At 43.5% G+C, this 26633-nt stretch overlaps 2 protein-coding genes across 7 annotated transcripts in view; one reads left to right on the top strand and one right to left on the bottom strand.

Annotated features, from left to right (window-relative positions):
- The window catches only part of eys (EGF-like photoreceptor maintenance factor), a 193233-nt gene extending 190872 nt beyond the window's left edge, over window positions 1-2361 (top strand). The window contains exon 14 of the mRNA XM_090181729.1: window positions 479-2361. Within this exon, the coding sequence (XP_090037855.1) occupies window positions 479-1570 (1092 nt within the window). The 3' untranslated portion in view covers window positions 1571-2361. The remainder of the gene's footprint in view (window positions 1-478) is intronic.
- Window positions 2335-22172, bottom strand: LOC110516875 (PHD finger protein 3). 6 transcript variants are annotated; one of them, XM_090181687.1, is made up of 19 exons: window positions 21600-22172; window positions 20848-20932; window positions 20098-20360; window positions 19804-19938; window positions 17611-18991; window positions 17272-17419; window positions 16942-17085; window positions 16274-16328; window positions 15919-16042; window positions 14718-14874; window positions 14351-14467; window positions 12965-13093; window positions 12319-12475; window positions 11804-12089; window positions 9730-9877; window positions 7432-7521; window positions 6779-6974; window positions 4840-5253; window positions 2335-4699 (listed from the first exon to the last, which is right to left on the bottom strand). In XM_090181687.1, exons 3-19 carry the CDS (start codon window positions 20333-20335, stop codon window positions 3249-3251), a joined length of 5370 nt encoding a protein of 1789 aa, XP_090037813.1. In that variant the 5' UTR covers window positions 20336-20360; window positions 20848-20932; window positions 21600-22172; the 3' UTR covers window positions 2335-3248. The 6 variants fall into 6 exon arrangements, with proteins under 6 accessions (XP_090037813.1, XP_090037827.1, XP_090037837.1 ...); XM_090181701.1 differs by having other exon boundaries at window positions 19804-19935; window positions 21600-21894; XM_090181711.1 differs by lacking the exon at window positions 21600-22172 and adding an exon at window positions 21435-21535 and having other exon boundaries at window positions 19804-19935.
- Between the last annotated feature and the right edge of the window lie 4461 nt (window positions 22173-26633).

The raw sequence follows: 26633 nt of genomic DNA on the forward strand, positions 1-26633 counted from the left end.
CATGCGCCGAATACAACAGGTGTAGGATCTTACATTGAAATGCTTACTTTAAAAAATATATATATTTTACCTTTATTTAAACTAGTTAAGAACAAATTCTTATTTTCAATGACGGCCTAGGAACAGTGGGTTTAACTGCCTGTTCAGGGGCAGAACGACAGATTTGTACCTTGTCAGCTCGGGGGTTTGAACTTGCAACCTTACGGTTACTAGTCCAACGCTCTAACCACTAGGCTACATGCTGCCCCACTTACAAGCCCTTAACCAACAACGCAGTTGTAAGCGAAAAAGACACACAATAGCACAATTGGTTAGGTGGCCGTATAACGGCAGCCATCTCCTCCTGCCCCATTATGTTCTTACACCTGTACAGAACAAGCAGGAACATTACAGCTGCGTTTGTGCTGAAAACACATCAGATATTTACAGGATCTGGATAAATAATATTATCTGTAAAGGTTTGATGTTATCATTCCAGGTGAGGGCAGGCAGGACAGGCCACCAGGGGTACCTGGTTCTGGACGGGCTGGAGGTGAAGCAGAACAACACAGAGGGAGGGATGTCCACTCTGGACGTGGCCACGGACCTCTTCGTCGGCGGGGTCTCTGACTTGAGCTCCATCTCTACGTTTTCCGTGGAGAACGAGCCTGTGGGTTTTACCGGAGGCGTGAGAGAGCTCGTCTTAAACGGACATGACTTTGACCTGACGGCGACAGGGGCCCTGGGAGGGGCCAATGTGGGCGACTGGGATGGGACTGCGTGCGGGTACAAGGTGTGCCAGAACGGCGGCCGCTGTACTGCGTTGAGCGGCGCCGATTCGGACTCGTTTATGTGCACCTGCCCTCCTCGGTGGACGGGTCCTGTGTGTAACCAGTCGGTGTATTGTGTCAATAACCTGTGTCAACATGAGTCATTGTGTTTCTCTGATCTTGTGACTGGCTCATACGACTGTTTCTGTCCTCTCGGGTGGGAGGGGAGGTACTGCGATAAGCAGGTCGGCCTATCCATGACCACTCTGAAGTTCGTTGGGAAATCATATCTGAAATACAGGGATCCTAAATTCAACACACGGAATCTGAGGTACACGCAGGTTTCGTTTAACTTTACAGCCAGCGGGAACGAAGGGTTGATTCTGTGGATGGGAAGAGCGGAGCACGATGATGACGATTACCTTGCTGTCGGGCTTCAGGCGGGCCACCTCAAAATCGCAGTCAACCTCGGAGAGAGGCTCTCCCTCCCGCTCACTTTCAGAAACGTCACGTTGTGTTGCAACAAATGGCATTATTTATCGATCTCTCTGAACAGTACCCTTATTCAGGTGTTCCTGGGTGACGAGAGGGTCCTTTTCGAAGACGTGGACCCCTTCGAGCGTTACGTTGCCATGAATTACGGGGGTCTGTTGTACTTGGGAGGGTTCGAGTTGCACAGGAACATCTCAACAGTGACGTCTGGGCTGTTTACCAAAGGATTTGTGGGAGATCTTAAAGACGTGCGTTTGTATCAGGACCCCAGACAACTGCACTTCCTCCAAAACAGCGAAGGATTTAATGTTCACAAAAGTAATGAGTAGTTCTGTAACTTGTGAAAATAGGTGATTAATGTGTTGTGATAAAGAAATTCATAGAATTGGTTTCTAGAATGTAATAATTTAAGTTCTTTATACACTATTTGTATGGCAATCCAAGTTGTATTCATTATGCACCAAATGGAAGAAAACACAAACAGGGAGGACAACTTCCTGGAAGTGTTAATAAGCGTTTGTGTTGTTTTTTAAAATCCATTGTGTGCCCTGATGAACACAACTCTGTTGAAACTGCCAACTCCTCAGTAGATGGTTTATACCCTGTGTATTCCAAACATTAAGAACACCTTCCTAATATTGAGTTGCTCCCCTCCCTTTCACCCTCAGAACAGCCTCAATTCTTTGGGGCATGGACTCCACAAGGCTACTGGCCCATGTGGACTCCAATGATTCCCACAGTTGTGTCAAGTGGCTGGATGTCCTTTGGCTGGTGGACCATTATTGATACACACAGGAAACTGTTGAGCATGAACAACCCAGCAGCGTTGCACTTCTTGACACACAAACTGGTGTGCCTGGCACCTACTACGCCATTCAAAGGCACACATCTTTAGTCTTGTCCATTCACCCTCTGAATGGCACACACACAATCCATGTCTCACCTGTCTACTACACTGACTGAAGAGAAACTCCATAAAGGATCATAGCTTTCACCTGGTCAGTCTGTCATGGAAAGAGCAGGTGTTCTTCATGTTTTCTATACTCAGTGTAAGTCTGATTAGAATATACATTCCTCTCCTAAAAAGGACATCTTTCTTCTCAACAATAAAAAGATCACCTTTATTACCAGCTGTACATGAACACGGTGCAGAAGGCACACTTGATTTTCGAATGTACATGACAAGCCAAAATGTACATAGACAATATTTGTCGATAGAAAAAAAACAAAACAATTTATTTCTGTATAGCAATTTAAAAAAATAAAATGGAAAAAAACAGAATAAGAGAAGCTGCTTTTAATTAAAATGTTTTGTTGTTTTCTGCTACTCAAAATAGTTAGTTTCTCTTTCCTCTGTATTAAATTCATGTGAAACTGCTGAAGTCGCCAGAACTCCCCCTCCATCTCTACTCCAACAGTCCATCTGGGTATGCCTGTTATTTTGGGTTTCATGCTATAGAAAACATTCAAAGAACAGTTCAGCGATTTCACATATTAAAAGATTTGTTTCTTTACCCTGAAAACAATCTATGGACAAGAGGGGAACGACTACAATCCACACTAAGTATTAGCAACATTTCCCTGTCTCAGTCAATCTACCCTGTTTAGCATGTGTTAAATATCATGCCCAAATCATTGCTGCCTCCTTATCCATAGACTGCTTTTAAAATGTATGGAAACATATGTCAAATCATTGAGCTATCCCTTTAACCACTGGTTGTGATCTATATCAGAGCACAATGCTCAGTGCACCAAGTCACCATGTGACATGCAGAAATATACAGTCAAATTAACACTTTAAAAAAACTGGAGCTTTTCAAAACTTGAAATATCACCTCAAAAGCCTTAACGGTTGGTTTTTAAGAAAGCAGATCTCAGAATGTGTTAATAATCCTACTGAAAGTGTTGACCTCTACTGTATTTTAAAAAGAACATATATAAAAAGGGACAATGCCACTAAAACTGTTGTAGGGTCGACCATCTTCGGGGCGGGTCGTACAAAACAACTCACGAGTGACTGTCTTTGGAACTTCTCCTCGATTTCTCATAATCAGAGTCTCTCCTGCTGTGTTTGTGACGGTTCCCGTGGTCACCGTCGCTATGGTGCCGTTCTTTCCTCCTCTCGCTGTGACCGTGGCGCTCGTCTTTAGAGTGGTGCCGGCTCCCTCTGTGGTGAGAAGAAGAGTCTTTACTCCGGTCTCTCTCTCTGCTCCGGCTTCTATCTCGTTTCCTTCCCCCCTCTTGGCTGTGGTTCCGGCTCTTCTCTCCGTGACGGGACTCACTGTGGTGCCGGTGTCTCCCGTACTGGTCCCGGTCCTCCTTCTTGTGGCCCGACCCGGGCTGCCTGTCCCAGGGGTTGCTGTACAGAATCCTCTCTGCTGCCCCCTTCTGGTCCTCTTTGGCAGCGGCGGATGGGGGCAGGTTCAGGTTGGACGATTCAGCAGAGGCAAACCTCTGAGGGTCACCACCGTAAGCTAACGGTAGGCCCCCGGGGAAAGAGTTGGGAGATGTGGGACCTGGACCAGGTTGAGCCCACTGTGTTATTCCAGCATGATTCTGCATCTGTGGGTCGTGAGGTGGCGGGTACATCATGGGTGGTGGGGGGCCAGTAGGGTAGCTGAAGTTGGTGGGTAGCTGGGGCGGGTGCTGGAAAGGTGGCGGTGCAGTGTTACCGAAGGGGGGGACAGGTGGTGCTGGCTGGTACTGGAAGTCTACAGGAGGTCCTCCAGGCTGGAGGGGGATGGGACCATAGGGACCAACCTGTAGTGGGCCATGGTCTGGAGGTGGGCGTCTGTAGCCAGTCTGGTGATGGTGGGAGGGGTATCCGTGTTGAGCTGCCATTGGACGATACTTCCTGGTGGTCAGGACAGGAACAGGTTGGGGGTGATCCTGTGATCCTGCTGATTGGACAGCAGTTGGTTCTTCAGTCATATTGGAATACGCAGAGCTTTTCTTCAGGATTCCACTCGGAAGGGGTTTTGGTGTGGGGGCGCTTTCCTCGACAGAAGAGTTGGACGTGGCTGTAGGAGACAAGAGAGTAGGTGTCTTCTCTTCTTTGGATTTGTCCTTTTCGCACAACGCCGAATCTCCTTTGTTTAAGGAGCCGTCTGTGTTGGGATCCGTGGAGAGGCTGGCCAGGAACGACTCTGTCGAGACGTCTGGAGGTTTGTCTTTCAGAGAGACCGACGGGCCACGGTAAGCCACACCCTCCTCTTTCGCCAACGCGTTGTTGTTAGCGGTAGACGTTTCAGCCAAGCTGGAAGACACAGGTTCCTCTGCTTTGACTGTTTTGGGTTCCCTCTTCTTGATGACAAAACCAGTCTGTCTGTGAGCACCAGCGCTGGGACTCTTAGTGGTGGTGGCGCTTCCTGGAGTGGTTGCTGCTGCTCCTCCGTCAGCCTTGGAGGTCTGTGGAGCCGAGGGCTCTCGACCATCATCACCCAGCAGTGGAGGGTTACCTGAGGAAGGAAGGAGCAAGCCGAAACGTAAGGTGTGGTTCAAAGACATGTTGCTATTATGAGTTCAAAGTAAAGTAAACAAAGCTTCAAATTGCAAATGGTGTTGAAGTGAGAAACAGGCCTTTTATGTTTAGGTTTACCTGAGAAGTCTGGCAGGGGCAGAAGCTCCCCGCCCCAACTACGCAACACCCCCGGAAGGAAACGTAGTGGTTGGTACCCCTCTTCAGTATCTTCACCTTCAGCTTTCTCAGAGATGTCTGTACTAGACTGTTCTGCTGTGACCACTTCTTCCTCAGCGGTGTTCAGCAATGGTATCTCTTCTCTGTCTCTTTCTTTACTACTTGAAGCGCACAGAGAGGAGATGTAAGAGTTCTCCTCCTCCTCCTCCCGGGTAACTTCTTTGTTGTTTACAGTAACCGTAGTCGTCGCTGTCTCGGGTTTGCTCTCCGGTATGAACCTGGCCGTTTCGTTGATGTCGACGGGCAGGAAGTCCCGTTTAGGCCTCTGGCGGATGATCAGACCCAGCAGGAGGTTGGGGCGGTTGTTTTCCAGTCCTGTTAAAGAGCAACACCGATGAAAAGCAGTTTAAAATTTAAATAAAATCATAAAATACATTAAAACTAATTTCATAAATGGAACATTGGTTGGCCACACCCATGTATTATTTAGATCGCCAAATAAGAATCTAATCTGAATGGACTAAGACAACCTAATAACATAAAAGTAGGAAAAGTAAATGTTTTACATTGTGAGGATATTGCACATGTTCCTTCAAAAGGTAAATGGGGTCATGCATCATCATGGGTTGGTTTCCCAGACCCAGATTATTAGCTAGAGCAGGGATGGGCAAATTTTTGGGCTCGAGGGCCACACCGAGATTTCCAAATTCAGAGGGCCGCACATTTTTTGATGGACCAATTTGTCTAAATCTATTTGCAGGCCAGATAAAGGGAAGTTATTTAAAAATAGATAAGTCCATTATAATTTCTACATACTGGCCACATCTAAAACTAGATAAAGGAGTGTTTTTTATTTTACCAAAATATATATATATATATATATATATATATATATATATATATATATATATATATATATATATATATATATATATATATATATATATATATATATATATATATATATATATATATATATGAAAGAATTTCCTCAACTATGTCAGACGGTGTTAGCATTGTCAGAAATGCTACAAAAAAAAGGTAGCACATCGTCAGTTCTTAAATAGACAGAAATAAAAAAAACAGCTGCACCTACAGAGCCTTCAAAAAGTATTGACATGACTTTTCCCACATGTTGTTGTGTCACTGGCCTATACACAACACCCCGTGATGTCAAAGTGGAATTATGATTTTTAAAATGCTGAAATGTCTTGAGTCAACAAGTATTCAAGAGTAAAAATGTCCTTTACAAGTCCCATAATAAGTTGGCTGGACTCACTGTGTGCAATAGTGTTTAACATGATTTTTGAACGACTACCTCATCTCTGTACCCCACACATACAATTATCTGTAACGTCCCTGAGTCAAGCAGTGAATTTCAAAACAGATTCAAAAGACCAAGGCCGTTTTCCAATGCCTCGTAGAGAAGGGCACCTGTTGGTAGATGGTTTAAGCTTGGTAAAATGATTATACACTTTGGATGGTGTATGAATAAACCCAGGTAAAAGCACAGGATAAATCCTAGAGGAAAACCTGGTTCACTCTGCTTTCCACAAGACAATGGGAGATTCATTCACATTTCAGCAGGACAATAATCTAAAACACAAGGCCAAATCTACACTAGAGTTGCTTACCAAGAAGACAGTGAAAGTTCCTAAGAGGCAGAGTTACAGTTTTGACTTAAATCTAACCATGAACGTCAACTAATTCTACTATTGTGTGAGCCATCAGACTAGAAAGAGCTTTGAACAGAGACAAATTGAGCCTGCTTTTCAGTCTAAGAGTAGTCTTGATCTGGGAAACCAGTACCAGATTAATCCAACATATTTTTTTATTAGGATCTCTTTTAGCCAATGAAAGTCTCTTCGCCCAATATACGTAGAGAGTAGTTGGTTGTTACCTGGGCCATCGAAGGGAACCAATTGGTGTGGGACTTTCTCAATAGCACCCAAGGGGATGAGATACATGTCTTTGACTTGTTTCAAGTTGTTGGCGACCACGCCGAAGCGTTTACGGCTACTGAAGTAGGCATAGAGCAGAGTGTAGTGGATCTCATCCTCGTCGGTCTCAGGGGAAAAACGAATCAAACACACCTCCTGAAAAAAGACCAAAATAAAAGGAGGAAAGAAATTCAATTTAACTCCTCAGTTCCTTTAATTTAATACATTTATTTAACCAGGTGGGAAAGTTAATAAATTCTTATTTACAATCATTGACTTAAGTGTCAGGGAACATGTACAAGAAAAACAAATCTCAGACTCCATTTTCTGCATTGTACCCCAAAACATAGCTACTATTCATCTCCAGTTCAGGCACAGATCGTCTTGGAAAGATGAATATACTTTTACTGCCCTCGGCCACCCATATGTAAAATATGTGCACACATGACTACGCTTTGGATAAAAAGTGTCTGCTAAATGGCATAATATTGGTATATCCTACTTGCACATTATGAGTCTTGGCCAGGTTACTGTAAAAGCTCTTTATGACAACTTCTGATGTTTAAATTAATTTATCATATTTCAAGCAGGTCGGCCTACACTTTGACGGTACCTTTGTTCCGGTGGCTCGGATCTTGTCCAGGTAGTCCCATACGATCTGTGGGGAGATCCTCCCACCCATCTGGAAACTCTCCGGCAGATCCTGATAACAGGGATTATCACCATCTCATCCGATTAATTGATTTTATATAAAAAAAGTGTCATATTCCTTTGAGCATGGTGAAGTTATTAATGACACTTTAGATGGTGTATCAATACAAAGATAGGAAGGATGTTTCTAACTCAGTTGCTGGAGAGGAAGGAAACCTCTCAGTCATTTCACGAGGCCAATGGTGACTTAAACAGTTACACGGAACCCAAACCGGCTGCACGCGTGCGCCATTGTGCATACATTTATTTTGCCCCTCCCACACCAAACACGATCACGACACGCAGGTTAAAATATCAAAACAAACTCTGAACCAATGACATTAATTTGGGGACAGGTCAAAAATCATTAAACATGTATAGCTAGTTAGCTAACGTTAATTTGTCCTATTTACTTAGCTTGCTGTTGGTTGCTAGCTAATTTGTCCTGGGATATAAAAGTTAAGTTAGTATTTTACCTGAAATGAACAAGGACCTCTACTCCGACAATTAATCGTTTCTAGTCATCTCTCCTCCTTCCAGGCCTTTTCATCGTTTAACTTATATGGTGATCGCATCTAAACGTTCATTGTATTACCACAACTACCGGCAAAACAGTTTGTCTTTCAGTCACCCACGTGGGTATAACCAATGAGGAGATGGCACGTGGGTACCTGCTTCTATAAACCAATGAGGAGATGGCAGAGGCAGGACTTGCAGCGCGATCTGCGTCAGAAATAGGAATGAGTTCTATTTTAGCCCTTGGTGTCGCAGACGCTCGTGGGTGTAATAATTGAATAACATGGATTTCTAAATTTATTTTGAGACATGTCCGGTCTGGTCAGCATGTTAGAGTTTAGTGGATGTGATATGAAAAACAGAGGGTGGATCAACCAAATTGTAGTTATGCCACAATACTAGCCTAATTGACAGAGTAAAAAATGAGGACGCCTGTACAGAATAAAAATTATTCCAAAACATGAATCCTGTTTGCAATAAGGCACAAAAGTAAACCCGCAAAAAATAAATTGGGTAAATAAATGTACTTTATGTCCTGTATACAAAGCGTTATGTTTGGGGCAAATCCAACACGTCACTGAGTACCACTATTCATATATTCAAGCATGGTGGTGGCTGCATCATGTTATGGGTATGCTTGTCATGGGCAAGGACTAGGGAGATTTTGTTTTAAATAAAAAGAAACAGAAGAGAGCTGCTTTCCAACAGATACTGGGAGACATTCACCTTTCAGTAGGACAACCTTAAAACAATGCCAAATGTACACTGGAGTTGCTTACCAAAACCACATTGATTGTTCCTGGGTGGCCTAGTTACAGTTCACTTGAAAATCTTTGGTAAGAATTGAAAATGGCTGTCTAGCAATGATCAACAACTAGCTTGAAGGATTTAAAAAAATATATATATATTAAATTGCACAATCCAGGTGTGAAAAGCTCATAGTAACCCAGTTTGTTAGAATTTCTCTTCAACTTTGGCAGAGTATTGTGTTGATCGTTGACAAAAAAATCTAATGAAATCAATTTTAATACCACCTTGTTTCAACAACATTTGGAAAACTTTGAAGGCCCTGTATTTCCAAAACGTTGGTATACTTAAATGTAGCTGTGAGCTAGGTGTTGATAGCAACTGGCTGACTCATTTAGTGCTAATGTAACATCAGCAGGCGGGCTAATGTTAGCAGGCTGGTAGGGCTAATGTTAGCAGGAGAGTAGGGCTAATGTTAGCAGGCTGGTAGGGCTAATGTTAGCAGGAGAGTAGGGCTAACGTTAGCAGGCTGGTAGGGCTAATGTTAGCAGGAGAGTAGGGCTAACGTTAGCAGGCTGGTAGGGCTAATGTTAGCAGGAGAGTAGGGCTAACGTTAGCAGCCTACTTGGCTAGCAACCTTGGAAATGGATTTGTAACAATAAATTCCTCAAGTATTTGCTTGTGGTTACGTTTATGCCATCTACCCTTCAATGTGATAGTTTGTTGAGTTGTTAATATAAATGGCATTTAGATAAAGGCATTCCATAACTAGAAAATCTAAATGCTGTGTTGTAACACGATCACTTCCATGAATAAGCATTAGAGGATTTATAAACACATGTACACTATTTAAAGCATTACATTTCATTAAAGCAAAACAAATATATGATGGATGCATTTATATGAATGAATAAACATTTATAGGCACTTATAAATAAATATCTTTGTGCAGTTTTACCTCTGTCAGGTGGTCCAGGACACCAGATACAGGGAAGGCTTTAGTGAGGAGCTTGGCCACAGCAGGCATGTTGACAAGCCCTCTCCATAGAGGCTGCAGGTTGGACAGGAAGGAAGCCTCGCCATCTCTGCCACTCATAGACACTGACCTGGAGGCCAGGAATACAAACAACTTTAGAATAACCCTGCACTTAATTCTGCTTTATTGGTAATTTAATAATAATAATACTAAACAGTACGAGTCAAAGGTTTGGACACACCTACTCATTCAAGGTTTTCTTTATTTGTGCCATGTTCTACATTGTAGAATAATAGTAAAGACATCAAAACTATGAAATAACACATGGAATCATGTAGTCACCCCCCAAAAAATACTAAACAAATCAAAATATATTCAAAGCAGCCACCCTCTTCCTTGACGACAGCTTTGCACCCTCTTGGCATTCTCTCAACCAGCTTCATCAAGTAGTCAGTCACCTGAAATGCATTTCAATTTAACCTTGTTAAAAGTGAATTGGTCTAATTTCTTTCCATCTTAATGCAATTGAGACAATCAGTTGTGTTGTGACAAGGTAGGGGTGGTATACAGTAGATAGCACTATTTGGTAAAATACCAAGTCCATATTATGGCAAGAAAAGCTCAAATATGCAAAGAGAAACGACAGTCCATCATGACTTTAAGACATGAAGGTCAATCAATCCAGAACATTTCAAGATGTCTTTTCTTCAAGTGCAGTTGCAAAAAACATCAAGCGCTATGATGAAACTGGCTCTCATGAGGACCGCCACAGGAAAGGAAGACCGAGTTACCTCTGCTACAGAGGATAAGCTCAGAGTTACCAGCCTCAGATTGCAGCCCAAATAAATGCTTCACAGAGGTCAAGTAACAGACACATCGACTGTGTGAATCAAGCCTTCATGGTCGAATTGCTGCAAAGAAACCACTACTAAATGGACACTAGTCCTTTGGTCTGATGAGTTCAAATTTGAGATGTTTGGTTTCAACCGCCATGTCTTTGTGAGACGCAGAGTCGGTGAACGGATTATCTCCGCATGTGTTGTTCCTACTGTGAAGCATGGAGGAGGTGGTGTAATGGTGTGGGGGTGCTTTGCTGGTGACACAGTCAGTGACTTATTTAGAATTCAAGGCACACTTAACCAGCATGGCTACCACAGCATTCTGCAGCAACACGCCATCCCAACAGGTGCTTAGTGGGACTATCATTTTTTTTCCAACAGGACATTGACCCAACACCTCCAGGCTGCGTAATAGCTACTTGACCAAGAAGGAGAGTGATGGAGTGCTGCATCAGATGGTCTGGCCTCCACAATCACCCGACCTCAACCCGATTGAGATGGTTTGGGATTTTTTTTATTTAACTAGGCAAGTCAGTTAAGGACAAAGTCTTATTTACAATGACGGAACAGTGGGTTAACTGCCTTGTTCAGGGGCAGAACGACATGTTTACTGGTTACTGGCCAGAACTCTCTACCTGTCGCACCACAGGGTCGCACCACAGGGTGAGTTGGACCGCAGAGTTAAGGAAAAGTAGCCAACAAGTGCTCAGCATATGGGGGAACTCCTTCAAGACTGTTGGAAAAGCATTCAAAGGTGAAGCTGGTTGAGAGAATGCCAAGAGTGTGCAGAGCTGTCGTCAAGGCAACTTTGAAGAATCTAAAATCTATTTTGATTAAACACCTTTTTTGGTTATAACATCATTCCATGTGTTATTACATAGTTTGATGTCTTCACTATTGTTATACAATGTAGAAAATAAAAGTGAAACCCTGGAATGAGTAGGTTTGTCCAAACCTGACTGGTACAGTATATTTTCTAAATACATTTAGAATGGCCGTGTAACTAACTCAACACCACTTTACTTTGTATGACAATTACATTGACAGCCTTTGTGATTCTATCACAAGGACGAGAATGCTGAAGTACAATATGGCCACTGTGCTTTGCCTTCTCTTTGGGTTGTAGGCCGTGTTCCTGGAAAATGACTAACATTTGCGGATGTAAACAGGGGTGACTGACTGACTGTTCTGGGTAATTGACTGATTGATCCACATACCTCCCCTTGTAGTTGGAGAAGGTTTTGGCGCTGAGGAGGCTCTCCTCTAGGACTTTGAGGTGAAGGTCGTCGTCCTTAGCAGAGGAGGACGGTGTCTCTCCCTCTGTAGAGGTAGTGGTGGCAGACGGTGTGTTCGTGGTCTGTCCCTCTGTAGTGCTGGAGGTAGTAGACTGTGTGTTCTTGGTCACTGCCTCTGTAGTGCTGGTAGCAGACCGTCTCCTCACTACACTAGTGGCCACTTTCACCACTTTGGTAGGAGCCTCCTCCACAGGTGGAGCCATACGACCTTCACCAATTACAATTCCATTTAGTCCAATACAAAACCACTGCTAAGACTTGACTTAAAGCCACAATCCTGAGTTTGTAGGACTCATTTGGCATGTTCACCTTTTCTCCTCCTAATCCATCTCCCACCTACTTCCATTCTATCTGATCAAGCATAAACACATATCTATAGTACTTCCACTATCCTTCAAAATAAAAGCAGAAACTGAAAGACCAGAATCAGGGCCTACCTGTGCAGATCTTACAGTTGAGGTCAAACAGGTGAGTCTTATGCAGACTGGTTGTATCTTGGAAAATATTGACGCTCTCGGTTGTTGTCGACAACGTCTTCTCTTGGGGAACTTCCACGGGCTCCTCTGTCACTTTGGAAGCAGCCACAGGCTCTGGCTGGAAGAGTTCAAACAACAACAGTGAGAGTTCATAAGAAATGTATGGAGGATAAACTGTATTTCCTTGATTCCTCATTGTCCTATCTGATGCATGTTGAGGAGGCGGCAAGGATAGACCAGTGTGTTAATTTGAGTAAATACAATTGAAATTCACCCAGAAATTCATAAAAAAGGTCTGAACTATTTCTTAGGAAGAGGACATGCTCAACTCTAAATCCTGTAGAACCAATAATTCAGGAGGTCCATAAAGGTGTTAACAGAACATCTGCAGTGTGTGGGCCTGTCTGGTCATGTCCCTTATTAACCCAGCTTCTACGTTTATAAAGACTATGACTAGAGCTGTGGTGGTAACACGGTCACAGTAACAGCATTACCTATGACCACCAACAATTCTAGAACCCAAAATAAATCACAGAAAAATAAAAAAAAGGACCAGCACTCACTTGAACAAGAAGCGTGGTGTTTCTTTACATGAGCTGTGTCTTACCTCGGGCTCTATGGCTTCTGGTGCCTTCCCAGACTCCTGGCTCTCAATCTCTATCTCTCCTTTGTGTGTGATCTTGGTGATGGGTCGCCTCTCCGCCTCTCTCTGCTCCTTCTCAATCATCTCAATCGCCTGGGGGGGGGGGGGGGGGGAACAAGAACATATTGGTGAATGAATCTCACACAGAAAGAGCAATGATCACAGTCCAGTTTGGTAAAAGGTTATTGATAGTTCAGGTCACACAACCCGTTTTAACTTGTCAACACTAAATCAATATGATTTGGTATGATGACTAAGTTTAAGTTACAGGGAGGGAGGTGTGATGAACCAATGAGGTAAGCTACATTCATTCTACAATGCCTTTTCTATACAGTGTTTTTAGGGCAGCTTTACCAGACATAGATGAAGCCTTGTCATGGAATAAAAACATACTCAATAGGGTCTCTCCACTGAAAGTCCTATTTAGTACAGAATTAAGATTAATCTGTCTGGGAAACCTGTCCTTACAGAATTAGTCAAACACTTCGGAGGAGGACAGGCAGGCAGTGCGTTTCAGTGTCGGGGGAGGACAGGCAGGCAGTGCGTTTCAGTGTCGGAGGAGGACAGGCAGGCAGTGCGTTTCAGTGTTCGAGGAGGACAGGCAGGCAGTGTGTTTTAGTGTTCGAGGAGGACAGGCAGGCAGTGTGTTTTAGTGTCGGGGGAGGACAGGCAGGCAGTGTGTTTTAGTGTCGGAGGAGGACAGGCAGGCAGTGTGTTTTAGTGTCGGGGGAGGACAGGCAGGCAGTGTGTTTTAGTGTCGGGGGAGGACAGGCAGGCAGTGTGTTTTAGTGTCGGGGGAGGACAGGCAGGCAGTGTGTTTTAGTGTCGGAGGAGGACAGGCAGGCAGTGTGTTTTAGTGTCGGAGGAGGACAGGCAGGCAGTGCGTTTCAGTGTCGGAGGAGGACAGGCAGGCAGTGCGTTTTAGTGTCGGGGGAGGACAGGCAGGCAGTGTGTTTTAGTGTCGGGGGAGGACAGGCAGGCAGTGTGTTTCAGTGTTGGAGGAGGACAGGCAGGCAGTGTGTTTTAGTGTCGGGGGAGGACAGGCAGGCAGTGTGTTTTAGTGTCGGAGGAGGACAGGCAGGCAGTGTGTTTTAGTGTTGGAGGAGGACAGGCAGGCAGTGTGTTTTAGTGTCGGAGGAGGACAGGCAGGCAGTGTGTTTTAGTGTCGGAGGAGGACAGGCAGGCAGTGCGTTTCAGTGTCGGAGGAGGACAGGCAGGCAGTGCGTTTCAGTGTCGGAGGAGGACAGGCAGTGTGTTTTAGTGTTGGAGGAGGACAGGAGGTGTGTAGGAGGACGGGCAGTGTGTTTTAGTGTTGGAGGAGGACAGGCAGTGTGTATTAGTGTTGCTTACGTGTCGATTCTCTCTCTGTCTCCATGCAGCCAGTTCTTTTGAGGCCAGTTCCTCAGGACTCATCCTTATCAAAGTGCCAGGAGAAATCTCCCCTTTCAGAACCCTCTTGAATAACACCTGAAATACACAAGTTATAAAGTCACATAGCTAGATGAACTGATATCAAAATGTATTTTAGATCATGTTTGCGTTGTATATATACACGTTTCATGTAGTTAACGTTCAAAACACATATCATTTCGAGACCAAGTACCTACTACAAGCTGGGACAAAATACAGTAGAACGTCCATAAAAGGTCAGCATCAAAGAGTCAGTATTGTCTAAAAGAGAATTCATGGCCTCAAATGTGTTAACATAACGACTTACATTGTTTTTGGTGTCTTTGAGGTTGAACATCAAGCTCCGGTACTTGCTCTTGTATTTGCAGTCGGTGTCTCTGTAGAAGGCAAACAGCTCTCTCTCAGTCTTCTTGGCCACCTCAGCAGCCTTCTCTGGTGACGCCTGGAAATCAGACTCCTTCAGCCTGAGACGATGTAGGGCACAATAGAGGATTAACACAGGAGGAAAATAGAGGATCACCACCCTTCTCTACAGGCAGATACACTACATGGCTAAAAGTATGTAGACACCCCTTCAAATTAATGGATTCTGCCATTTCAGCCAAACCTGTTGCTGACAGCCATGCAATCTCCACAGGAAACACTGGCAGCAGAATGGCTTTACTGAAGAGCTCAGTGACCTTCAACATGGGACCGTCAGAGGATGCCACCTTTTCAACAAGATAGTCAAAGTTCTGCCCAGCTAGAGCTGCCTCGGTCAACTGTATGTGCGGTTATTGTGAAGTGGAAACGTCTAGGAGCAACAACGGCTCAGCTGCAAAGTCATAGACCACACAAGCTCACAGAATTGGACCGCCGAGGGCTGAAGCGCGTAGCGTGTAAAAATCGTGTCCTCGGTTGCAACAATCACTACCAAGTCACAAACTGCCTCTGGAATCAACGTCAGCACAAGAACTGTTCGTTGGGAGCTTCATGAAATGAGTTTCCATGGCCGAGCACTACAGCATACAATGACATTCTAGACGATTCTGTGCTTCCAAATTTGTGGCAACAGTTTGGGGAAGGCCCATTCCTGTTTCAGCATGACAATGCCCCCCGTGCACAAAGTGAGGTCCATACACAAATGGTTTGTCGAGATCAGTGTGGTAGAACATGACTAGCCTGCACAGAGCCCTGACCTCAAATCCATCGAACAACTTTGGGATGAATTGGAACGCCGACAGCGAGCCGGGCCTAATCGCCCAACATCAGTGCCCGACCTCTCGAAATCTTTTGTGGCTGAATGGAAGCAAGTCCCCACAGCAATGTTACAACATCTAGTGGAAAGCCTTCCCAGAAGAGTGGAGGCTGTTACAGCAGCAAAAGGGGGGACCCCCCCAACTCCATATTAATGACCATGAGATGTTCGACAAGCAGGTGTCCACATACATTTGGCCATGCAGTGCATCATCAGACTGTTATAATGGTTATTAGTGTTGTTAAGTTACTGTTATAACGTGTTTAATGACCTCTTCAGGAGGATGTCCTTCAGGGCGTCACGGACGCTCCGTCTGATCTGGTCAACAGACACCGGTTTCTTAGAGGAGGGAGACGACACCTTGGGCCTCTTGGTCTCCTGTTTGACTGACACTCCTAACGGGACACAGCCACAGAGAGTAGGAGACGTCGCAGAGTAGGGCACGTTCATTAGGGCACCTTGTAGTACAACATTTTAAAATGTTTTTTTCCCCAATTGAAAACAAACGTTTCTTATTGGACAAATTCATATATTCCCTCCCCTTTTACAGTTTCATGCCTACTGAGCACGACTCCTGTGAGGGACATGGACAGCAGAATGTAGAAGCACACAACACTACAACACACCTGATTTCTGCGTAGAATCTTTGACTTCAGTCGACTGTCTTCTTTCCACAGAGTCCTGTTACAGAGTGAGACACAGCATATCGCCTCCGTGAGATTCTAAATGATCTTACAAGTTCAATGGTATATAAAATGTTTGTTTGTTTATCTTGTTGGGTAGAGGGTTGTGCATCGTGGTGCTGAAAACATAACCACCATTTTAAAATGTCCTTAAGACAGACGTTGAATAGAATCACCGTGGTAACCTAACACCCTTCCATCCATGTGTACACATGCAGGGAATAAAGAGGAAGTGAAAAGAGGTCAACCAACCCTTGAGTAGTGCCAACACTGGCTTTCATACATATCAGCTGAATAAACTGAGGAGGACAACATCTGCACCACTACATGTAGTCAATGGTAGGGCTTGTTGAAGATTATGCGTCTAAAACATTTGGCTGTTGAATTTAAGATTTTGACAACAGATAATATGCATATAAAGGTGTATCATCCAATCTCTTCTCATAGGCTTTAGTATCATAAATATGCACTGATGGTAATCCGATGTTATAGCTCCATTTAAGATTATTATAATATTCTTATCTGGTATTCAGGCCTATATTAAATTGACAAAAAAAAAAAGAATGATAATTAAAGCATGCATTGCAGGCTACTAGCAGAGTGAACCTTACCTTTCTGAAGGGCCTGACTCCCCCGGAGGTGACAGGATGTGTGGACGGCTGTTTCTGCTTTGCGGCCATCTTGTTGTCCTGGGTCTCAGAGGGCTTCTGCTGTCCCTCTGCCCTGGCCTCCCCCTGCACAGCACCGCCTGGCTCCTAATGGGGAGAAGATAAATAACATGAAATGTTAGTAATATATTTAACCACAAGTTAAAATAAACTTTGAGTTAGTGCAACTTAAAAAAATCAATCCATTGACCTTGCAGCACTTCAGAGAAACACACTCCCTTCTCCATTAAGATCTAAACCTATTCCTAGTGCAGTAGAAATCGATGAACAGACCTTGGTGGTGGTGTACTTGTCCTTGGTACAGCACTGCAGACAGACATACTCCTGGTCCCCCCCTTCCATCTGCTTCACCTTGGCCAGGTCCAGACCAACACAGTCGCCATGGAACCAGTCATCACAGTGCCCACAGCCCACCATGAACCTGAATGGGATGCACAAAACCAACCTGTTTAGAAGAACACAAGCTCACTTCCCAGGGAATATTCTACTTGTTCATTGTGGTAATTTAGCCTAAGATGTAACAACTTAGTAATAACAGGTTTACAATGTTGCTTAAGTACTACATGGTATATTCAACTCTAATCACTTTGGTGCAAAGAACACAATTCTTACTTGTTACTATGTGGTTTATTGCACAATCCACAGTTCTTGTTTGGATCCCACACAACGGTCTCACTATTTGCAGGTTCCTTTTCTGGTCCCTTCCCAGATTCTTTAGCCTGTTCTTCTTCACTGGTTTCCTTCTTCGAGACGGCAGGAGCGTTGTCGGGGATGAAGAGCTGTGGTTCCTCCACGGAGATGCTTCTGCTGACGTTCCTGCTTCTCTGTTTCTGAAGACACTTGTCTGGCTTCTTCACTTTAGGCTCGTCTTGCTCCTCCTCCTTCTCCTCCTCCTCCGATGTCTCCTTCTGAGGATTGGCACGTTTACACGGTGTCCAGCCAAACTGGGGTTGTGGTTGGGTGTCGGTCACGTGAGAGTTAGACGGTTGGGTTGTAATCGTCGTCCCTGCGGACATACCAGGAGGACGCTTTCCAGACGGCAGTGTTTTTTTGACCGGACCGCCGCGGCCCACGTCAGGTAACCTCTGCTTTAGTTTCACAGGACGTCCGTCTTGCGTCCTCCGAATCTTAGGGCCGGGTTGAGCTGGGTTGAATTCACCTCGCCTTTTCAAGGACACGATGACTTGTTTGGCTTTCATTTCGTCCATCTTGTGCATGTTGCCTCTCTGGTGGAGCTTCTTCCCCAGGGCTTGTTGTTGGGTTCCTTTGGGCCCCTTACCAGCTAACAGGTGCTTGTTCTTAGCGGAGGACAGTGTTGACTGCTTCAGCTTAGGCTGCTGCTTTTTGGCTGGATTATTAGTGGTAGGAACTTTGCTGTTTGGCAGGTGCTGCTGCGCTTCTTTCTTGATGCTGGCATCTTTCCTCACCACCGCTGGATCATGCTTCTGAGAATCACTTTGGTCGTCGAGTTTGGTCTCGACCAAGCAAGGACTACCTGGAAGCGCCCCGTTGGAGGCCTGAACGTCATTGGGGTTGACGTAAGGTCCTAGCCCTAGGGGCAAGTCATCAGCACAGTACTTCACGAAGAGCTGAGCAGCACCCACGCCCCCTCCACTCCCTGCAGTGGGATTCTGTATGTGTAACGGTTCCTCTTGCACCATAGTGTATTCCATCCCTTCACCGTACAGCGAGCCATCCTCATAACATTCGTCAGTGTTTTCAGCTGATGTGAAAGCGGTAAAGGAGGGTCCCGGGAGAAGCTCGATTTTGAAACCCCCGAAAGTGACCGTCAACCTCTGTAACACAACGACGGGGTTCATCGACGAGCCCAAGTCAAGGTCGTTGATATTCACCCTGCCGTCACCCAGGTGAAGCTCTCTCCTTAATTCATCAGCAGTAGTGATCTTCTCACTCAGAGTGGACTTCTTTCTAGGTCTCCCAGGTTTTCCCGGGGGCTTTTTGTTGTTTGAAGACCCTCTGCCTGCACTTCGCTCTGGAATTTAAAGTCACACTGACATTTCTCATTTGACAATATAAAACGAAGCAATAAGGCAACCAAAGTGAATTCTAAACTAGGCACAACATCAACTTTTCATACTAGGAAAATGAAAGTGTGGGGGGGGACCTTGAATTTGCATGGCTTTGCATTTAGTGTCCTATCTTGTCAATGATAATAGCTGTATTTAGTGTTAATCACAGTAATGCTCCTGGTGTAGTCCTATTGACATAAAATCCTCTCTCCCCACCAGAGGCCAAGGTTCAAACCTCGCTCCAACCCTTCAAACTGTTTCTCCCACCTGCCTGTCTCTCCGCTCCAACTCTTCAAACTGTTTCTCCCACCTGCCTGTCTCCCCGCTCCAACCCTTCAAACTGTTTCTCCCACCTGCCTGTCTCTCCGCTCCAACTCTTCAAACTGCTTCTCCCACCTGCCTGTCTCCCCGCTCCAACCCTTCAAACTGTTTCTCCCACCTGCCTGTGTCTCCGCTCCAACCCTTCAAACTGCTTCTCCCACCTGCCTGTCTCCCCGCTCCAACCCTTCACTGTTTCTCCCACCTGCCTGTCTCTCCGCTCCAACCCTTTAAACGGTTTCTCCCACCTGCCTGTCTCCCCGCTCCAACCCTTCAAACTGCTTCTCCCACCTGCCTGTCTCCCCGCTCCAACCCTTCAAACTGCTTCTCCCACCTGCCTGTCTCCCCGCTCCAACCCTTCAAACTGTTTCAACCACTTGCCTGTCACTACATAACAGCACAAAAATAATATATACATAAAAATACACTCCATTGTAAAAATGGAATTGTTGCTAACCTGGGGTAACTCCTAATGCGTATTTCCTGGGTCTGCCAACAGACCGTTTGACTGGCGGAGTCTCTGTACCAGCCAACCCACCACCAGCGGTACTAAGGATACCCTCTGTTGCACCAACATCAACATCTGCAACTACTGGGGGAGAGAAGATTAGAGATTAAATAATAACTTAGATTTATTTTAGAAGCATTAACAAACATCAGTAGTTACAAATAGTGGTTTCTATAAACACCCGTCAACATAGCTTGTACTGTCAATTGAAGTCGTACAAAAGTAATTCTCACTAAAAAATACCTGTTGCTTCGGCGATCTGGAAGTTGGCGTCTTCATTATCTAAGATATTGAAGTGTGAACTTGCAGATCCAAACATGGGATCTTTATCACTAAGCATGTTCCTCAGTGAGTCTCCCAGCTGGTCGACACCTGTTCCAAAGTCATTACTTGCTTCACATTCCAAGTTCTGCCCTATCAGCATGGAGTCATCCAACTGGTCACTGGGAATCAAATGGTTGAAAGTGTCCACTACATCCATGAATGCTGTTCCCTTCCTGTCAGCTCTGCAGGGATAAGAGGATAGGGTATTAATAACGTAGGCTACAGTACAGACAACAGAGATGGCTCAGATTTAGAACAATCTATTTCAATCTTCAGACACTCCATATCAAATAGGTCCCCTATACAGAAGGAGTCAACAGCCATGTAGACAAGATAGCTAGTACATTAACTATCATGACACTTCTAAAAACAGTTCCCGGGCAGCAAATGCAACATTGACAAGCTAAAGTTAACTAACATTTTTCAATAACAATCCATGGTGGATGACACTGGACATGTGTTGGACATTTGGGGCAGACAATAATGGCTGAAATAGTAGATATCTGCTGAATGAGCAATAACTAATGAGGATCCTAATAAACGAAAAGTATTTCAGAAGAACATCAGTTAACTAGTCAGCCAGCCAGGCTACTTTGCTATATTATTATATGACGCTGCTAGCTAGGTTACGTTAGCTAGCAAATTAATGAGAAATGAACTAATACTTACTGTCAGGACTGACAGCTCCAGATAACTTCATTACAGGACTGCAAACACAATGTGTTTAGCTCCGTTTATAATATCTAGAAAGAGTCTAAAACCAAAAACTTTAATCAGAGTGGCAGGAATCAGATGCAGACTGGTGCACTAGCTCGGGGTCGTTAGCAGCTAGCTACTTCCAGTTAGCATAACAATCCAGCTAGCTAGCGTACCTTAAATACATTTACTGAGGGCGAGGATATACATGTATGCATTTGCGCCAAAACTACTTCATCTTTATGGTTAGCTAATTCATGCTACCAATGGATGCATTTGTGCCATATGAATGACAGCCTTCGTTGTAAAGTTAGCTAGGCTAGTTCTGTAACTGCAGCTAACCAGTTACTGTAGCTAACTTAGCTAGCTGGCAAACAAACTAGTGCAGGCCTGACAGCGACATGATAAGCTTTCCTTAAAAGCACCATTCCCATAACAACATATTTAACTACTTGGTCGTACAACCACAGAATACACGTAGCTAGTTAAGCATGCACAACAAATCATAGCTCATAAAAATGGTCTCGTTTAAACACAAATAGTGAAGCTAGCAATTGTACATGTTAGTTAGTTATCCAGCAGCGAGGAACATGATAGGCCGCGAGTTTGTTTGTAGCCTGCAGCTACCTAGCACCACTGATCACGCCCCCTAATTCGTCTCATTGGACGCCTCCACTGAGGACGTTTCAATATTCACAGCGACATTCGTGTATAATGGCACTTACATTCCTCTACTGTGTCAACACCACTGCATTCCGGAGCGATTCTAGTAGCTTTACAGTGTTTTAGCTAAATCCCCAACACTTCCTCGCTGCGCACCGCCGCCATTCGCCCCTGCCTCCTGCAAGCTACTCCGAAGATTTTAATAACTAACCCAAGATAGACCACCGCGTGTCGTTTCCAATGGGAACTCATGAGTCATAGTGGGCAGAACAAGCAAGGAGGGGGGGCAGAGCCAAGAACGAGCTAAGAAGATACCATTTGCTCGTTCCTGCATGTATTTACATATTTCCGTTGGGGAACGCCTACTCTGTGTAGTGCGCGTGTACAAAAACTAAATTCGCCCGAGCACTCCTTCTGAACAACGCGATTTTAAGAAAACTTTGACAGAGGGTAAAGTTTACACATTCTAGTTTCGAGAACAGAACATTTTATTTAAATGTTTAATCGAAGAGAACATTTCCAGAATATCGGTCAAAATCCATCTTCTCCACTGACGGCCACTGGGCTTCCTTTCTCCACCATAGTTGGTAGTGATTGGAAATGCCAAGCGGATGCTTCACATTTATACATCTGGTGAAATATCTGTCTCGTTGATATGTTTGTGGCTACTCGGGCAAGTGACGTTGGTGTCACATGCCTCGTGTTTACAATGGCCCACGCAACAGGCGTCAACGTTGCGTGGAGTACAGAGTACAGTGTTGATCATCAATCAAGCAACAAAGGCATTTTTACATCAGCAGGAATTACTTTTACAGTAGCCTAATCCCAGTACTCCAAATAGCAAGCAGAAGCACAGTGGCCAGGAACAATTCAGTTAGTACATTGAAACTAAGAGACGAACCAGTGTCAGAGGGGAGGCCCTCCGGTGGTCAACGCATATAGCAGACAATGAAAGCCTTGCAATATTCGATGATTACATTTCTCTAAAACAAGCAATAGGCTACATGTGCACCACCAAGTCAAATCAAATTGTATTTGTCACAGTCGCCGAATACAACTGGTGTAGGTAGACCTTACAGTGAAATGCATAAGTACAAGCCTGTAACCAACAATTGCAGTTTGAAGAAAAATAAGAGTTAAGTATTTACTAAATACAAAAAATAAGAAAATAGAAAAATATCTCTATCTATCCTATATCTCTATCTGTTTTATATCTGTTCTATATCTCTATCTGTTCTATATCTATATATGTTCTATATCTGTTCTATATCTCTGTTTTATATCTGTTCTATATTTCTATCTGTTCGTTATCTCTATCTGTTTTATATCTATTCTATATCTATATCTGTTCTATATTTCTATCAGTTCTACATCTATATCTGTTCTATATCTCTATCTGTTCTATATCTACATCTGTTCTATATCTACATCTGTTCTTTATCTCTATCTGTTTTATTTTAAAAAGTCCACAGACCCACTCCAAAAGGCTTTCGGACCATCATCGACTCAGTGGGTTTTGTCCAACATGTCTCCGGACCTACTCACAAACACAGTCATATTCTGGACCTAGTTTTGTCCCGTGGAATAAATGTTGTGGATCTTGATGTTTTTCCTCATAATCCTGAACTATCGGACCACCATTTTATTATGTTTGCAAATCGCAACAAATAATCTGCTCAAACCCCAACCAAGGATCATCAAAAGTCGTGCTATAAATACTCGGACAACCCAAAGATTCCCAGATGCTCCTCCAGACTCCCTCTGCCTACCCGAGGGCGTCAGAGTAAAAAATCAGTTAACCACCTAACTGAGGAACTCAATTTAACCTTGCGCAATACTCTAGATGCAGTCGCACCCCTAAAAACAAAAAACATTTCTCATAAGAAACTAGCTCCCTGGTATACAGAAAATACCCGAGCTCTGAAGGAAGCTTCCAGAAAATTGGAACAGAAATGGCGCCACACCAAACTGGAAGTCTTGCGACTAGCTTGGAAAGACAGTACCGTGCAGTATCGAAGAGCCCTCACTGCTGCTCGATCATCCTATTTTGCCAATTTAATTGAGGAAAATAAGAACAATCCAAAATGTATTTTTGATATTGTTGCAAAGCTAACTAAAAAGCAGCATTCCCAAAGAGAGAATGGCTTTCACTTCAGCAGTGATAAGTTCACAAACTTCTTTGAGGAAAAGATCATGATTATTAGAAAGCAAATTACGGACTCCTCTTTAAACCTGCATATTCCTCCAACGCTCAGGTGTCCTGAGTCTGCACAACTCTGCCAGGACCTAGGATCAAGGGAGACACTCAAGTGTTTTAGTACTATATCTCTTGACACAATGATGAAAATAATCATGGCCTCTAAACCTTCAAGCTGCATACTGGATGGACCCTATTCCAACTAAACTACTGAAAGAGCTGCTTCCTGTGCTTGGCCCTCCTATGTTGAACATAATAAATGGCTCTCTATCCACCGGATGTGTACCAAACTCACTAAAAGTGGCAGTAATAAAGCCTCTCTTGAAAAAGCCAAACCTTGAGTGCTGCTGTAGTGCTGCTTTTGATACCATCAGTCACTACTTTCTTTTGGAGAGATTGGAAACCCAAATTGGTCTACACAGACAAGTTCTGGCCTGGTTTAGATTTTATCTGTCAGAAAGATATCAGTTTGTCTCTGTAGATGGTTTGTCCTCTGACAAATCAACTGTAAATTTCGATGTTCGTCAAGGCTCCATTTTAGGACCACTATTGTTTTCACTATATATTTTACATCTTAGTGATGTCATTTGGAAATATAATGTTAAGATTCAGCTGTATTTTCGATGAAACATGGTGAAGCCCCAAAATTGCCCTCGCTGGAAGCCTGTGTTTCAGACATATGGAAGTGGATTGCGGCAAATGTTCGGACAAAACAGATATGCTAGTTCTAGGTCCCAAGACACAAAGAGATCTTCTGTTGAATCGGACAATTAATTTTTGATGGTTGTACCGTCGTCTCAAATAAAACTGTGAAGGACCTCGGCGTTACTCTGGACCCTGATCTCTCTTTTGAAGAACATATCAAGACTTTCAAGGACAGCTTTTTTTCATCTACGTAAAATTGCAAAAGTCAGAAACTTTCTGTCCAAAAATGATGCAGAAAAGTTCATCCATGCTTTTGTCATTTCTAGGTTAAACTACTGCAATGCTCTACATTCCGGCTACCCGGATAAAGCACTAAATAAACTTCAGTTAGTGCTAAATACGGCTGCTAGAATATTCACTAGAACTAAAATATTTGATCATATCACTCCAGTGCTAGCCTCCCTACACTGGCTTCCTGTTAAGGCAAGGGCTGATTTCAAGGTTTTCTGCTAACTGTCATGACGTTGGCCTGGGGGTAGGTTTATGACAGTCATAAATACCTCTTCCCCCCCTTTTCCTCTCTCTACCCTACTGATTTGCAATCCCCTTTGGTTAACATAGAGATTCTGGGAACATCAGAAGGTGAGGGGAAATGAACTATATTCTGGTAATTTGAGATTTGGGTTTTCATAAGGTCTGCTCAATCAGTGGCCCACCCCTGTGAAGGGACATGGGCTATAAAACTTTTCAAACACGCCCTCCTCTCCCTTCCTATATAAAGCCTTGACGACAATGTAACCTCCTGTTCCGAGGATGTGAGGACGACGGTCCGATGTCAGAATGGTTCAGATAATAACTACAGAACGAAGCCAACATCAGAGTGAGATTTGGTTGCGAATGGTATGAACTTTGAACTCTTATTCACTACAGAAGTGATACCTCCTAGCCGTTGGGTTAGCAACAGCAGCTGCAAACTCAAGTTGGGAAGGAAAAGACAGTATCCCATCTACCACACAACGACGTTACTACAACGTATACAATTTACAACCAGAGACAATCTTCAAAGGACTAGGTTGGGCAACACGGCCTTCCATCTACCACCAACCTACCGAAGCGCAGCTCAGAGTAAATATTCATTGCATTTTCCTTTTCCAAATGGGCGGTAATTTAGAATGCATCAGATACTGTATTTACTATAGCACAGCTTCTCCCTTTGTTACTGAGTCTTCCCGCTCTTTCACTCAAACCCAGACCCTTTTCTTTTGTGTAACAAGCTGTCATATTTGCTCTGCCCGCTAGGGACGTTTTCCTTTATGACGTAATTTGTAATCAAGTTATGATTAATTATGTGTATGTGTAATTATTTAGGTATTTAGTAAATAAATAATTAAACCCAATTTTGAATTTCTGATTCAACTTGTTAGCCAGGGTTCGTGCAGATAACCAAGAATTTACAACTTTCAGATGAGACTGAATTAAGATGCCGATTAATATTGACTGCTATTGATGTAAAATATTACAAGGTCTTTAAGAGTTTGTTCTAAATCTATATCTGTACTATATCTGTTTTTTTAAATCTCTGTCTGTTCTTTATCTCTATCTGTTTTATATCTGTTCTATGTCTATATCTGTTCTATATCTCTATCAGTTCTATATCTGTTCTAAATCTGTCTGTACTATATCTATTCTATATCTGGTTTTTTTTATCTATATCTGTTCTTCATCTCTATCTGTTTTATATCTGTTCAATGTCTAAATCTGTTCTATATCTTTTTTTATTTTGATCTCTGTCTGTTCTTAATCTCTATCTGTTTTGTATCCGTTCTAAATCTATATCTGTTCTATATCTCTATCTGTTTTACATCTGTTCTATATCTGTCTGTTCTATATCTATATCTGTTCTTTATCTCAGTTATATTTCTCTATCTAATCTATATCCTACCTGTGTATTTCTCTATCTGTTCTATATCTCTATCTAATCTATATCCTACCTGTTTATATCTATCAGTTCTATATCTATATCTGTTCTATATCTCTTATCTCTGTCCTACCTGTGTATATCTCAATTTGTTCTATATCTCTATCTGTTCTATATCCTACCTGTGTAAATCTATGTGTTCTATGTGGTTGATGTTCTATGTGGTTCTATGTGTTGATGGTTTTATGTCTTTGACATAGTGCTCTTGAATGCTGGACACATTTCCTGTAAAAGGCCTAATAAATGAACTGACCTGATTATGGGGCTTAACACTGA

The sequence above is a fragment of the Oncorhynchus mykiss genome, chromosome 1 (assembly GCF_057628025.1).
Source record: "Oncorhynchus mykiss isolate SJ-2025 chromosome 1, ASM5762802v1, whole genome shotgun sequence".
NCBI lineage: Eukaryota > Metazoa > Chordata > Actinopteri > Salmoniformes > Salmonidae > Oncorhynchus > Oncorhynchus mykiss.